Here is a 16,306-nt window from a genome sequence, read left to right on the forward strand (position 1 = left end):
GTTCCATGTCAAGATGGTACATGGCTTGGAGAGGATCTTGCAAGGTAGTGGTGTTCCCATGAATCTGCTGCCTTTGTCCTTTTAAGGCAAGTAATGTCAGTCACAGGTTTAGAAGGTGCTGTTGAAAGATCCTTGACAAGTTGTTGTGGTGCATTTTGTAGATGGTACACACGGCTGTCACTGTGTTTAGGTGGTGGAGGGAGTGAGCGTTTAAGACAGTCAATCAGGTTGTTTTCAAGCTGGTGATGAGTATCTTGACTTGTTGAAGTTGCACTCATTGGAGTAAGTGGAGAGTATTCGTTCGCACTCCTGACTTGTGTCTTGCAATAACTGAAGGCTTCAGGGAGTTGTTGGGATGGTGGGTGGGGGGTGCACCTGAACTCACTGCAGAATTCCCAGCCACTGACCTGTTGTTGTCGCCACAATATGCTTGGTCCAGTTAAGTTTGAACAAACTTGGGGAGTGAACTCCAAACACAGTTTGTAGGTGAAAGAAATAGAATGCCAACTTAACTTTCAATGTAAGAACTGAGGGTGATGTGTTTGGGGTTTCTTTATTGCCTTAGAGAAGGAAGCAGTAGCAGTTCTCTTACATTATCTACCATTGTTAGGTCATTAAACTTATTTTGATATTGGGACGACTCTGTGAATCTCAGCAGGGCCAGTGGCCTTCTGGCACAAATGCAGTGTGCAGCCAAGAAGTTTTAGCCCTCCCAACATTTCTTCTGATATATTCTTTAACAAGAATATTAAATTCCTTGTCTTCTCCAAACTTAAATCCCATTATAGCTACTACGTCTATCTCCATAGTTATAAAAGCATCAAAATCTCTAATATTTTGGAATATTATCTAATTTTTCCTGATTTTTCAATTTTTATATACCCTGCCGTACAACTATTTCCCACTCGTTCCTTTTCTTTCCCCTTTTCTAATGGTTTCCAAATCTGAGGCTGCTATTGCAATAACTTCATCTTGAGCCTCAAACCTGGACCTTCCCCAATCCTCTGGTCTATTAGCTTTTAAGGGACAGGAATGCTGAGAGCATTGATTCATTAATTGCAGCTTCTTATCTTTATCCCACCAAGTTACTTCATCTTAAAGCTCCATACCCAGGGATGTCAGCTCATTTCCAAAATCAAATCCAGAGTGTTAACCTGATAGAGCAAGGTTACACCATCTTTGTACGACCTCCTGAACACCTCATTGTTCTCACTGGGATGTGTACCAGATGGGTGCTGCAATGTGTGAGCAATCCACCCTGCAAGACTATTGTCCATTCAACAAAGTTGAAAAGGGTCCCTGTTGATCCTAATTGCAGCCTTCGAGAAGATGAACAACAAATATACATCGAAGAAGTAAATCATAAACAAAATACCTGATTTAACAATAGATTTGGAAGCTATCCTCTAGGAGAGAATTATTTTTAGAACATTTGATTTCCTGTGCCATTTCATTACTAAATTCAAATAGTTTCTGTAAAGAAAACCGTATTGCTGAATATTTGAGTGAACTGCAGTATTTAACATAACTGAACTAAAATAATGCCGAGAAGTTGATAGCTTGTGGCATATCCTAATATTAGGCAAAATTCATGCCTTTTGTTGTGCTTAAAATATCTGCTATACGGTGCATTGTTGAGATCTTTCGAAACATCTGGTTACAATTGTAATTAGCAGTTACAAGATTACCTCCTGAATTGTCATATCTATGCATATATTTCTTTCACTATATGAGTTTTCCATTACTTGTACCATTGCTCATTTGGTCGCCTGCTTGCTTACTTTACCTGTCTCTTTCACTCATGCATGACAGCACGACGATCTTGGCCTAAACCACCGCCTGCACTTCCACCCATAAAAACGTCGCAAAACATTCTTAGTCAGAGAATCAGAGGCATGCCTAAACAAATACCAAGTACTGTTACAGCTTTTATTTTAGTTGTTTGATTTTTATTTTAAATTTGTTTCTTTCAAACAAGACTTTCTTGCCTTGGTTATATGAGTTTGGTGCAGAACAATACGGTCTGATAGTAACTTAATAAAAAAATTGATGTTTCTTTTTTATGATTTGTTGAATTTCAAGTTAGATTCTAGAAATCAAGCTAGATTCTACTTTTGCCTTCTTTGTTGAGCTTTTGGTGCACACAACATTCACAATTATAACGTCAGCACAAACTAACAGTGTTGCTGCATAACATATTGCATGATGACTTTAAGTTCTTTTAGTAAACAGTGTTGTACAGTAATATTTTTTTTGGCAGCTGACAGTGTTCCAGTTAGATCTTTCCTTTGGTGTTCTAGCTCTTTGCTTCAACTGGTGCCTTTATAACATAAGTTTCTTCTGAACTTTTGAGGACTTTTTCATGGAACACACCATTCAAATTCCCCCAAAATATCACTGGATCCAAGAGAAAATTTTAAACAAACTTTTAGGAATGTGAGACTCAACAGAAATTGGAATACATTCCCCACATTAATGTCCTAAAGTATACTTATATTTTCGTGGATTTGTCACAATTTTTAAAATCAGAACATAAGTTTGAATCTGGAAAGAATCCTAGCTGGAGCATTGTACTGGAATAAATTATATAGTATATATTACCTTTTTTTTTAATAAACTGGTTTTGTTAAATGTTTATTAGGTTAAGTGCTTAAAAGATCAAAGTACAAAAAATTTGAAATCGCTTTCTTGAAAAGAGGAGTGCAACTTGAGGAAAATATAGTTTGTATTGTGTTACTCACTTTTAATACTATTTACCACAGAAAATGTAGGACAAATAGTCACTCCCGCCAAAAAACTGGAAGATACAATTCGTCTTGCTGAACTAGTTATTGAGGTGCTGCAGCAAAACGAAGAGCACCATGCAGAGGTGAGTGTTGCACCTGCTAGGCCATAGACTAATTTATTGAGGCCATTTTAAGGGAGCTGGGTCCTAATGTGAAACATTAGTTTAATAATCCCATGATGTGACTCGGCCCAATCATTTTGTATACCTTTACTTACCGGGGTGATAGATTTCTTCTAGTTGTTGCAGTAGCAACGTTATAAATTGAACAGGAGCATGTCTTCTTGAATGGTATTACCCATGAAATCATAAGGGCTATTATTTTGGAATGTGTTCTTTCAATCTTGCCCAAAATAACAAACATCTTTCTGCTATATTTGCGTTGCTACAATATAATGACCAGATGAAATCTCACATCTTGGAAGCTCTTCAATAATGAGATGGTTTATATCAAAGTACCTGGATCTAAATTAGGTATGATCATTGATTGTACAAATGTCATTCCTTCCAACAGATCTTGTACAATTTGCATATGGATATTATCCAGTTTTTTTAATAATCTCCCAAGGCAGGTGAATCACCATGTTCCAACCTCTGAGAAGATAATGCTCTATGAAATTCCTTGGCATTCCCTACATGGTCTTCTCAGCATGACTAGCTTTTAAGATTTTAAATGCTGGAATATTGATAAAGAAGCTTTGATCAAAAGTACACTAAGTTCTTTAAAAACAGCATGGTAGGCCACAGCAAATAGAGTCAGCTGCTATATGTGCATCTCTATTGACGCTGGATTTAACTATTCTAAGCTGTTTCCAAGCCCCAAACCCCTGACCCTTTCCCAGTATCCCAGTGTTGATTTCAAATTTCCCAAGACATTTAATGTTGACCTATAATATTTTCTTCCAAGTTAAATACCGAAATAATTTCTGAGTAGGGCATAATTAAATTCCAATCACCTTGGTAGTCCAGCACGACTGAGTGGACATTTCAAGATTGGGGGGCTATGCCATTTATAGGGATTCAGTCTTGGAAACTAGGGCTACGATGTTGTAGCCCTGTTGCCAATACATGTTCCCATCAAACTTAGCTTCCCTGTTAGAAGCACACATTAATTTCTGTATCATTAGACAATTTGTCTCTATGCATAATAAAAGCAATGCTATTAAATGCTAAGCAGTTCAACAATGGGGTAGCACTCAAAACTGAAATATGTTGTTGGTTTCAACAAAATCTCCCTCTTTGTCAGACTGATGTACATGGCAATGGAATGTACAGCCTTTCGCTCACACTGTGTGTGAGTACATGTATGAATTCATAGCTTTTGTGTATACCATTCAAATTGATTTTTACAGAAATAAGCCGATTTAATTACACCACACTGAAACTTGTAAAAGGTATATTTTCCCTCGAGGATTTCTAGTAAGTCTGAAATGTTTCCATTTGTTAAAGTTTTTGTTTCATCTGTGAAATTAATTTGACTATACTTTTCAAAAAAAATTACATGTAGTAAGTAAATTCCACTAAATGGCCTCCTTCCTCAGTCATAATATCAAACATTTGTTATACCAGAGTCTTTAGTTTTTAAATATTTCTGAATGTTGCTTCATTTTCCAGTGTGACAGTCCTTGCTGTTAATTTCTGCATTTTGGACTACATTTAATTTTATATTGAGAGTGTGAACATGTTAACCTGTAGAAAGAAAGTGTGAAACTGGAGTATTGAATCCATAGTGCCTTTATTATATGGTACAAAGTTAATGCACCAGTCCCAACTAATGCTTGATTTGCATATTCAAATTTCCTCCCTACTGTTCAATCAATATTGGATTACTACAGGGAAAAGAGGTATGTGACTAATCTGAATGAAATGAGTCACCTCCCCATATGTCTCGTGCATGTCCTAAAGATCATTTTTTCCTCATGGGATTTTACCTGGGTCTTCCCGCTCCTACTCTTTTTCCAAATAATCCACTACCAATCGCCGACACAGTGCTTGTAGAACTGTTATTTCCAATGAGTAACAAAAATAGTTTGCTTGGGCTGGCCAAACAGCCTCTGCATGTACTAGTGGATGCTATGTCAAGCACTGGAGTTGCATCCTAACACCATTCTTCACCCTTTGGAAACTTCCCTGAATCTGCTATATTTGTCTGTGTAGATTTGATTTCTTTGCATTCCAGTTTTGGTTTATAATACAGAATGATGCGTCTGTTCATGTGCAGCTGATTATATTAAATATCAGTCCTCAAGTATAGAGTCATTATGATGAGTCAGTGCTCAGTTACATTAAAAAGTTTAAAAATAAATATTTTTGCTGTTTCTACCGATGTGACTACGGATGATGAGTCATGCATTCCACCATATTGTTGCAAGATTATGTAGTCACTGGGAGAAAAAAATACTAATTTGGAGAAAGAGATATATGAATTGGAAAAACTGCTTTGAAAGTAGGCCATTTGATTATTATCATATGACCAGGTTAGTGCCTCCATTAAAGTACTGCATTGCAACTTTATGTGAATGCAATAAGCTTTGATTGCACTCTGTGGAAATGTAGCCTGCTATCATTCACTGTGTAAGCTTACGAATGAAATAACGAAGATTGGCCATTTGGGTGAAGTACTGAAGACAGCCAGTAGATGTAGAACTGTACTTCAAAACAAGTTAATACCATAAAAAGAGGTGTGGAGGAAAATGGAAGAAAATACTTACTAAGATTGCAAATAAAAGGATCATAATGCTATGTTAATTGTTGCATTGAGACGGAGACAAAAGTAAATAAATATTATAAAATATACGTAACCCGTTTTAAATAAGCATTGCACCACATGCGGCATAAATACTTATAAGGTAATTTTCCAATATTCATATACCTGGGTGAGGAACCCACCAATAGAGCAACTAACAAACTAGAGTGACCATTAATGTGACAACCCAAAACACCAACTGATTTTTCAAACTGATGTCTGTCAAAATCCAATATGGTCAAGAAAAGGCACCCCCTGAAGGAAAATTCTCAGAACCAGATAACGGTAGTTCCTGGACCCACCAGAGAGAAGAAGGTAGTAGTAGGCCTGGTCGGTAACAGTAACTGTGCAATAATGTCACTCCCTGGATAGAAATGGACCTGAGAGCAGAATTCATTTTCTACATTCCACCACCAACACTTACCTGCTAATTGGTTGCAGTTATGGTAAAGAACCTCAAGGGACACCAGTTCAGATCTTTTGGGTGTTTCTGTAACACCATCGGGATTTTTCTCTTCATATTATTGGACTGCCTGCTTGGTGGTATGAGTGCCAAGACAAGCTGCTGTGGGGAAAATTTTAGAAACCAGCAAAAAGATGACTGAAAATAAAATAGAGAGGGCGAATTGGAATATGAGAGAAAACTAGCACGAAATATGGAAACAGACTGTAAAAGCATCTTCCAGTATTTCATAGAATTTACAGTGCAGAAGGAGGTCATTCGGCCCATCGAGACTTTGAAGAAGTATTTTGTATCTATCTTCAGAGTAGAAGACACAAAAGCATCTCAAGAATAATAGAAAATCAAGAGGCAATAGGGAGGGAAGAACTTTAAACAATCAATACAACGAGGAAAAAAGTACTAGGGAAACTAATTGGACTGAAGTTTGACAAGTCTCCCAGATCTGGTAGACTGTATCTTAGGGGCTTAAAGGAAGTGGCTGCAGAGATCCCCCTAGATTTTGGAAAGATCCCAACAAATTGGAAAACCACAAATGTAATGCCACTATTCAAGAAAGGAGGGAGACAGACAGCAGGAAATGACAGGTCAGTTAATCTAACATCTGTCATTGCAAAAATGGTAGAATTCAATATTAAGAAGGCAGTAGGAAGACATTTAAAAAATCATAATACATTCAGGCAGAGTCAAAATGATTTTGTGAAAGGAAAATTGTGTTTGACAAATTTATTAAAGTTTTTTTGATTGATTTATTGTCACGTACCGAAGTACAGTGAAAAGTATTTTTCTGCGACCAAGTATGATCAAGTACACAGTACGTACACAGTAGACAAAAAAAACAAATCAACAAATAAGTAATTGGTTGCAGTGCGGAACAAGGGCCAAATAAAGCAAAAACATGAGCAAGAGCAGCATAGGGTGTTGTGAATAGTGTCTTACAGGGAACAGATCAGTCCGAGGGAGACTCGCTGAGGAGTCTAGTAGCTGTGGGGAGAAGCTGTTCCTATTTCTGGATGTCCGGGTATTCAGACTTCTGTACCTTCTGCCTGATGGAAAGGTCTGGAAGAGGGCAAAACCTGGGTACTAAACGTTTCTGACAATGCTGTCTGCCTTCCTGAGGCAGCGGGAGGTGTAGACAATATCAATGAGAGGGTGGCAGGCTTGTGTAATGCGTTGGGCTGGGTTTACAACACTCTGCAGTTTCTTACGATCTTGGGCCGAGCAGTTGCCATACCAAACCATGATGCAGCTGATAGGATGCTCTCTATGGCACATCTGTAGAAGTTTGTGAGGGTCGATGCAGACATGCCAAATTTCTTTAGCTTCTTTGCGGATGTAGCAAGCAAGGTGGATAAAGGGGAAACAGTAGGTATGGTGTGTTTGGATTTACAAAGGGTATTAGATAAGGTGCGATATAAAAGACCACTGCACAAGATAAGAGCTCATGATGTGCTTGATATGTGGATATAGTCGGGAAAAAATGGGTCATTTTCACATTGGCAAACTAATCAGTGAAGTGCCGCAGGGTTTAATGCTGGGGCCTCAAATATTTACAATCTATATTAATGCATTATAGCCAATTTTACTGATGATATAAAGATAGGCAGGAAGGCAAATTGTGAGATGGACGCAAATAATATGCAGCGGTGTGTAAATAATTATGTGAGTTGGCAGAAAATGGTAGGTGAATTATAGTGTGGGAAAATGTAAGGATGTCCACTTTGACAAGAAGAATCGAAAAGCAGAATATCATTTGAATGTAGAGAGACAGCAAAATGCAACAGCATAGAGAGATCTGGGTGTCCTTGCTCATGAATCACAGGAATTGTGCATGTAGGTGCGGCAAGTAATTGGGAAGGCTGATGGAACGTTAGCCTTCATTGCAAGGGGATAGAGTATAAAGGTAGGGAAGTCTTGCTACAGCTGCATAGGGCATTGGTGAGATCATCCCTAGTATACTGTGTTCATTTTTGGTCACCTTAATTGAGGAAAGATATACTTGCATTTGAATCAGTTCAAAGACGGTTCACTAGGCTGATTCCTAAGAAAAGGCATCGGGCCCGATCTAACTCGACCTGTGTTGAAGGCGTTTAGCAAAGTGCTTCCGGCACTCGCAATGCCAGGAAACACCATGTTATCTAACGGGACTTTTTGCAATCCATGGCCTCAGTGGGGAATGCTGCGCCGAGGCTGCACTTAGTCCCATTTCCTGCACTGAGGAGCTACACTCACCGGACTCAGTGCAGGAGGAGATCGGGAGGTCACTTATAAATGGCATCCCAACTTCTCTGCCCCCCTCCCACCCACCCCTGATGCGACCCCTAGACGCCCCCAAAGCCCCAGCTCACTTATGAGAGGGTTCTTGGGCGTGTCTCCACTCACCCCACATCACACGGCCAGGGCACCCCCAGGCCCGATCTCCAGCATGGGAAAAATTCCACCCTGGCACCTTTGCACTGCCAGCCTGGCACTGCCCCTGCCAGCTGGCAGTACTAGGCTGGCACCCAGGTGGCAAGTGGTACCAGCAGTGCCAGGGTGCCACCTTGCCCAGAGGGCAATCACCTGGGATCCTCCAATCCCCTGGGAGACCCCCCCCCCAAAGTGTTGTTACATCTGGTCCCCGTTTGTGGGGAATAATACTGAACGGCACTCGCCTGAGGTCTCCAAGGCTAAGGGGTTAGATCCCAGGGCCTCAGTAGGTCCGACGAGCGCATATTAGGGTGAGACTAATATACAGATGTGCCAAATCCTGATCCCGCCCACAATGGCAGGATTCAGATCATAACGTCTCACAAGATCCCATTAGAGGGTGAAGTGGGGCAAGGTACAGCCAGTAGATCGTGCCCATTGTCTTATGAAGAAAAGTTGAACAGAAGAATGAGAGATTATCTTATTGAAACATATAAAATGCTGCGGGGCTTGACAGGGTAGATGCTGGGGTGATATTTCCTCTTGAGGTGGAATCTAGAACTAGGGGTCATGATTTAATAATCAGCGTTCTCCCATTTCAGACAGAGAGAGGAGTAATTTCAACCCTCAGAGGGTAATTAGCCTTTGGAATTCTGTACTCCAGAGAGCACTGGAGGCTGGGTTAGTGAATATACTCAAGGTTGAGTTAGTGAGATAATTGATCAACAAGAGAATCAACGATAATGAGGGTAGGCAGGAAAGTGCAATTAAGGTCACAACCAGGTCAGCCATGATCTTATTGAATGGTGGAGCAGGCTTGACAGGATGCATGGCCTACTCATGCTCCTATTTCTTATGATGTTGCCTGGTACCTAATGATCCCAACAGAGGGAATGGGGTCGGAGTTGAAGTGAAATTGGAGGAGTGGTTGAAAGCCACACCCCATCAGAGCTTCATGCCAAAGTGGCGAATCCAGGGCACCATCTTTAGAAACAAATGCACTTCGGGGAATGTGTTCTCACCTGTCATCACCTGAGGACTTATGTTTACAGAGTATGTGTTTTTAAGTCTCTTCTATATTCAATACTTGCGATTTTCCAGCCTCTGTATTTTGGATTATTTTCATTTGTGAGTCCCAAATTTCTATGTCTTCAAGGTCGTCCATTCCAGCCTTGATCAATAGGTATTGTTTTTGTTAATGTGCCCCAGACATGCACATTAATGCAACAGCAATGCAGAGAAGGAGAACAATTTTTGTTTGAAGTTGCTGGAATTATCTGACACCTGCATTGGGAAGCTCCATTATCTTTAATAAGTAATAGCAGATCACATTCTCTGACCTCATTTTAGGTCCAACTTATAACATGAGTTACTTTACGAAATCCGAACAAATGAGTGGCAAACAGTGATATATTTACAGTAGAAATCTTTCTCTGTCGACCCTTTAAAAAAAAAGCAAAAGGCTGCAATTTAATGCTAATTTTCTAGAACACTTTTTATATGCACAGTGTTTCTTATATTATTGTCACTGAATGAGTTAATACCGACTCAGAATTTCAAACAGCGACAGCACCTTAAGTTTCCTCCGAACTAGTTGCTAGAACTTTGACTGACTGTTGACCACAATCAAAATTACTACATTCTGGAACGGAATGAATCTAACAGCCTTTGGTTTTCTAAATCAGATTAATTGCTCCCTTGAAACAGCAGGGGCTGGAATTTTCAGTCCAGGATTGGGCACCCAAAGTCAAGCTGGTGATGCGTTCACTCTGGAGCAGAAAATGGTGCCGACATTATTTGGCAGTCTGAGTGATTAAATAGATAAATATTAGGAGACTCAGACTGGTTTTGCAAGACCAGCTACTGACCACAATCAAAAACTTTGCATAGTATCAAATTGCATATACAATAAGACCCATGCTACTGCGGAATTTGCTATGGAACTTGTAATAGGTTTGTTGTTTGAAATCATAGAATTCCTCCAGTTCAGAATGAGGCCATTCAGCCCATCGAGTCTGCACCGACACTCTGAAAGAGCACCCTACACAGGCCCAATCCCCCGCCCTCGCCTCGCAATCCCACTTAGGGGCAATTTCGCACAGCCAATCCACCCAACCTGCACATCTTTGGACTGTGAGAGGAAACCAGAGTACCCGGAGGAAACCCACACAAACACGGGAAGAATGTGCACCGACATAGAACATACAATGCAGAAGGAGACCATTCGGCCCATCGAGTCTGCATTGATGCACTTAAGCCCTCACTTCCACCCTATCCCCTTAACCCAATAAACCCCTCCTCACCTTTTTGGTCACTAAGGGCAATTTATCATGGCCAATCCACCTAACCTGCACGTCTTTGGACTGTGGGAGGAAACCGGAGCACGCGGAGGAAACCCACGCAGACACGGGGAGAACGTGCAGACACCTCACAGACAGTGACCCAGCAGGGAATCGAACCTAGGACCTGGCGCTGTGAAGCCACAGTGCTAGCCACTTGTGCTACTGTGCTGCCCTCTCAGTACTCCCCCGCCCTACACCCGTAACACCATAACCCCACCTAACCTACACATCTTAGGACACTAAGGGACAATTTAGCATGGTCAATCCACCTAACCTGCACATCCTTGGACTGTGAGAGGAAACAGGAGCACCCGGAGGGAACCCATGCAAACATGGGGAGAGCGTATAAACTCCACACAGTCACCCAAGGCCAGAATTGAACCCAGGTCCCTGGAGCGGTGAGGCAGCAGTGCTAATCACTGTGCCACCACCCGTCCAGACAGTGAACTGCTTTAAATCCAGCCAAAGTCTCCGAAGATCTGCATGCATTCAATCCACATGTTATCTCTCACATAGGCAACACCGACTGCTGCCACACTTCCAAATAATTCCCCAGTCTGTGAAATCCACCAGTGATGGTCATTTATCTGGAGCCCACAATCTTAAGTCAGTGCAGTGAGGAGAGGTTAGCACTGAAACATTAACACTGTTTCCCTACCCACAGATGCTGCCTGGCCTGCCGAGCATTTCCACCATTTTCTGATTACATTTGAAGATTTTCAGCATCCATAGTACCTTTTTAAATTTGAAACTGTTTACTTCTCATTTGGGGAAGATTGCTTTGAATGTTAGGTGGAACGATAAATAGCACATGTACCACCTGGAACACTTATCAAATCTTTCCCAATGATGATTTATTCAGTTTTACTCTCAGCTTAAGCACCTGAAGCAGTCGCAAATCTGTAATAGATTCATTCCATCCTTTAACTTTATGTCAGCATTATTTATAATTTAAAAAAATAGGAAATTGAGTTCAACAAAGCTGGTGATTTATTGGCCAACACCAGAAAATAACCACAAAAGCTACTGTCAAAAACCTAACTGTTTATTTGATGTCCTTAAGGGAAGGTAACCTGCTACCCAGATTCTTCTGGTCTGCATGTGACTCCAGTCCCATACTAGGTGGTTGACTTTTAATGCCTTTGGGATGGTGACAGGCAATGAATACTGCCTTGTCAGTTTTAGCAATATTCTGAGGCAAAAAAGTATATATTTTAAACATAGCAATCACGGCTTTGAAACTCCGGGCTACATGCTGTGTAGAAAAAGGCATACATGTTGAAATAACATGTGGTTTGACCTTTTCCTTCTCCAGCAATACCCATTATATCTGAGTGTCAGGGGCTTCAAGCGCTGTAACTCAAAGATTCCATTGTAGTTTTTTGGTATCTTTAGGATTCATCGGAGCATAAAGCCTCATCGATGATACACAGAGCTACTGTTTGGACAGACTGTCTGTCACAATGTAGTAGGATGCAGGTTTGTGACTGCCAATGCCCACCTGCTGAGTTTCTGGTATTGGCTGTGCTGTCAGAGGAAGGCACCAAGCAGAGCTCAGGAGCTCCCCCACAGGGAGGGAGAGAGGGAACTAAGATCGGAGGATACGTCCTAGTTATTATACAAAGTGCATTGGCAAAGGGCTGGGAATATGCCACCTGTCCACCCTCACCTCATACCCTTGTCGGGGGGGGGGGGGGGGGGGGGGGGAGACTTTCTATTTTAATGTGTACTGATGGATGCATACAGGATAACATAAATTCCTGACTGGAATGGAATAAATGAATTTATTATCACAATACAAAGATAACTTTTCCAGTGCCTTAAATCATTTCTATTAAAAGAAGGTAAGAAGGTATCAACATTTTCCTGAGTAAAGTTTCCTCCCTGCACAGCCTATACGAGCTCATTCTGTACATGGAACCCACTTACGGCTCTCTGCTACAAACAAACTCCCCCTCCTGGCCCCCATGTTAGCTGACATTCTTGCACCTCAGATGCTACTGCCTTCGCTTTTAAATCAGCTCCCTCCTCAATAAGTGTACCTTGACCCTGCTGTCCTTTCAAATTTCCAGCATATTTCCAATTCCACATTCCTCTTAAGTCCTTGAAAGTGTTGTCACCTCCAAAATCTACACCCATCTTTCCTGCAGTTTCATGTTTGAACCCCTTCCACAACACAGAAGTGGCTTTTTTCAAACTCACAAATGCCATCCTTTGTGGCAAAAGTATGTTATTCCATCCTTCCTTGTTTCCTTCCATCCTTGTTTGCAGCATTTGATGCAGTGTATGACACCATTCCCATCCAAAGTTTTCCTTAGTCATCCAGCTAGATCATCCTGTCCATGAGGACAGGTAGGCTCAAATCAACCAGCGTTACCTGCATCTCTAAAGGGATGGTGCATTTTGGCTGAAGCAGGTGTTGAAAGTCATGCTAGAAGTCAGTTTGACATGAGGCACAGAAATAACGTAACATGACATAGAGCCCACTCCAACATTCTTGGTGCAGGAGGTTGACAGTAGAATAGAGGTCCTCTATTCAGAGGGGGTAGGAGCCTCCGCAGAGATGACAATTTAAACCAGTGTTCTTCAAACTTTTTTTCCGGGGACCCATTTTTACCAACCGGCCAACCTTCGCGACCCACGCCGGCCGACCTCCGCGACCCACGCCGGCCGACATGCACGACCCACCATTTTCTCTTACCTTGTTTGCTGCTGACAAAAATGGAGGAAATGGTTTTGGGTCCCTTTGGCCCACGTACACGCTCCTCCAATGGAACCTGTTGGATGAAGGTGAAGCCTTCTGGTGTCGGAAAATATAGAGTCTCCATCTGTCCAAAGTTCTGAATTTTTTTCCTGTAAAATTGTATCAAATAAACCCCCCCCCCCCCCCCCCCCCCCGTGTGGTGAGACAGCAGGCATGAGTGGCCTACAGCCAGAACAGAGGGAAATGCTAACACAGGTGCCAGCTTGCATCGGCCTCAATTGAGGTCTTTGACCGTGCAGAGTATAGAAAAGGGTTGATGGGCAATCACACAGAAACACTTGGTACACTGGCAGGCCTGCCAGAAAGCCTGCGGTCGCCATCAAGGAGGATTGAGGAGTCTGGTATTCGCCTTGCACAGAGCTGGGAGCTCATATCCTTTCTAGTGCAAAACCTGGGGCAACGTTCATACAAACATTTGTCGGCCCAACCCTGATGCAACATTTGCCGGCCAGTGTCTCTCCTTTTATTGCAGGAGAAGCAGAAGCTATACAGTGTCTGAAGGGAAGCTCAGGATGCAACACACATTCAGACACCTGCCACCATGTCTGTGGATACCAGCTTTCAAAGGGGCTTGCGGTCTCTCACAATAGTCCAGCAATCTGTGTTCTAGCATTATTAGGATTGTGGATGTGCTGCTCCAGGGGAGTGCCATTGGCCTATGGAGCCCAAACCTATCATCCTCTCTCAGGATGATAACATTAGTGCCTCCGCACACCAATGCCCATGCTGCTTCCTGTTTTCGTGCCAGTCCAGATAACTGCCACCCATGTGGAAGTGGTGTAGTGCGAAGTCAGGCCTTCTAGAGCCACAGCTGCTTAAGGGTGTCATGCAAGGTGATCCACACTCTCCACCTATTGCAAATCCGCAACACTTCACCAGCAATACTGCAGTCACTACTGTAGCACTGTGTAGGAGCACCAAGCCAGCTAAAGGCCCACAGAAGACAGACACAAATAGAATATACAAGGGCTTTTAATTGATTGTGTTTTGAATATTGGGTGGATTGTTTGTTAATACTGGTTTGGAATGTTGATGCTGTGTTGAATTTCGTCTCAGCATTGTTTCAGCATTTAAAAAATTGATGATGTGGAGATGCCGGCGTTGGACTGGGGTGAGCACAGTACGAAGTCTTACAACACCAGGTTAAAGTCCAACAGGTTTGTTTCGATGTCACTAGCTTTCGGAGCGCTGCTCCTTCCTCAGGTGAATGAAGAGGTCTGTTCCAGAAACACACATATAGACAAATTCAAAGATGCCAAACAATGCTTGGAATGCGAGCATTAGCAGGTGATTAAATCTTTACAGATCCAGAGATGGGGTAACCCCAGGTTAAAGAGGTGTGAATTGTACCAAGCCAGGACAGTTGGTAGGATTTCGCAGGCCAGATGGTGGGGGATGAATGTAATGCGACATGAATCCCAGGTCCCGGTTGAGGCCGCACTCATGTGTGCGGGACTTGGCTATAAGTTTCTGCTCGGCGATTCTGCGTTGTCGCGGGTCCTGAAGGCCGCCTTGGAGAACGCTTACCCGGAGATCAGAGGCTGTTTGCAGCAAACTACCCAGCCTTCAGAACAGTGACCACGACACCACACAACCCTGTCATGGCAATCTCTGCAAGACGTGCCAGATCATCGACATGGATACCACTATTACACGTGAGAACACCACCCACCAGGTACGCGGTACATACTCGTGCGACTCGGCCAACGTTGTCTACCTCATACGCTGCAGGAAAGGATGTCCCGAAGCGTAGTACATTGGCGAGACCATGCAGACACTGCGACAACGAATGAACGGACATCGCGCAACAATCACCAGGCAGGAATGTTCCCTTCCAGTCGGGGAACACTTCAGCAGTCAAGGGCATTCAGCCTCTGATCTCCGGGTAAGCGTTCTCCAAGGCGGCCTTCAGGACCCGCGACAACGCAGAATCGCCGAGCAGAAACTTATAGCCAAGTTCCGCACACATGAGTGCAGCCTCAACCGGGACCTGGGATTCATGTTGCATTACATTCATCCCCCACCACCTGGCCTGCAAAATCCTACCAACTGTCCTGGCTTGGTACAATTCACACCTCTTTAACCTGGGGTTACCCCATCTCTGGATCTGTAAAGATTTAATCACCTGCGAATGCTCGCATTCCAAGCATTGTTTGGCATCTTTGAATTTGTCTATATATGTGTTTCTGGAACAGACCTCTTCATTCACCTGAGGAAGGAGCAGCGCTCCGAAAGCTAGTGACATCGAAACAAACCTGTTGGACTTTAACCTGGTGTTGTAAGACTTCGTACTAAAAAATTTATGTTACGGGATGTGGGTGTTGCTGGTTAAGTCAGCATTTACTGCCTATCCCAAGTTGCCCTTCAGAAGGTGGTAGGGAGCTGCCTTCTTGAACCACTGCAGTCCATGTGGTATAGGTACACCTGTGCTATTCGGGAGGGAGTTCCAGGATTCTGACCCAGCGCCAATGAAGGTACAGCAAAATATTTCCAAGTCAGGGTGGTGAGTGACTTGGAGGGAAACCTCCAGATGATGGGTTTCCCATGTATCTGCTGCTCTTGTCCTTCTAGATGGCAATTGTCGTGGGTTTGGAAGATGCTGCCTAAGAAACCTGGTGAGTTATTGCAGTGCATCTTGATGGTACACATGGCTGCCACTGTTCGTCGGTGATGGAGGGTTTGAATGTTTGTGGAAGGAGGAGCAATCAAGCAGGCTTTGTCCTGGATGGTGTCGAGCTTCTTGAGTGTTGTTGGAGTTGCACTCATCCAGGCAAGTGGAGAGTATTCCATTACACTCTTG

At 42.7% G+C, this 16,306-nt stretch overlaps 1 protein-coding gene across 1 annotated transcript in view; it reads left to right on the top strand.

Moving 5' to 3' along the window:
* The window catches only part of LOC140387636 (calcium-dependent secretion activator 1-like), a 591,860-nt gene that overhangs the window by 419,206 nt on the left and 156,348 nt on the right, over window positions 1-16,306 (top strand). The window contains exon 15 of the mRNA XM_072470831.1: window positions 2,763-2,869. Coding sequence (XP_072326932.1) covers window positions 2,763-2,869 — 107 coding nt within the window. The remainder of the gene's footprint in view (window positions 1-2,762; window positions 2,870-16,306) is intronic.

The sequence above is a fragment of the Scyliorhinus torazame genome, chromosome 13, assembly GCF_047496885.1.
Source record: "Scyliorhinus torazame isolate Kashiwa2021f chromosome 13, sScyTor2.1, whole genome shotgun sequence".
Lineage (NCBI taxonomy): Eukaryota > Metazoa > Chordata > Chondrichthyes > Carcharhiniformes > Scyliorhinidae > Scyliorhinus > Scyliorhinus torazame.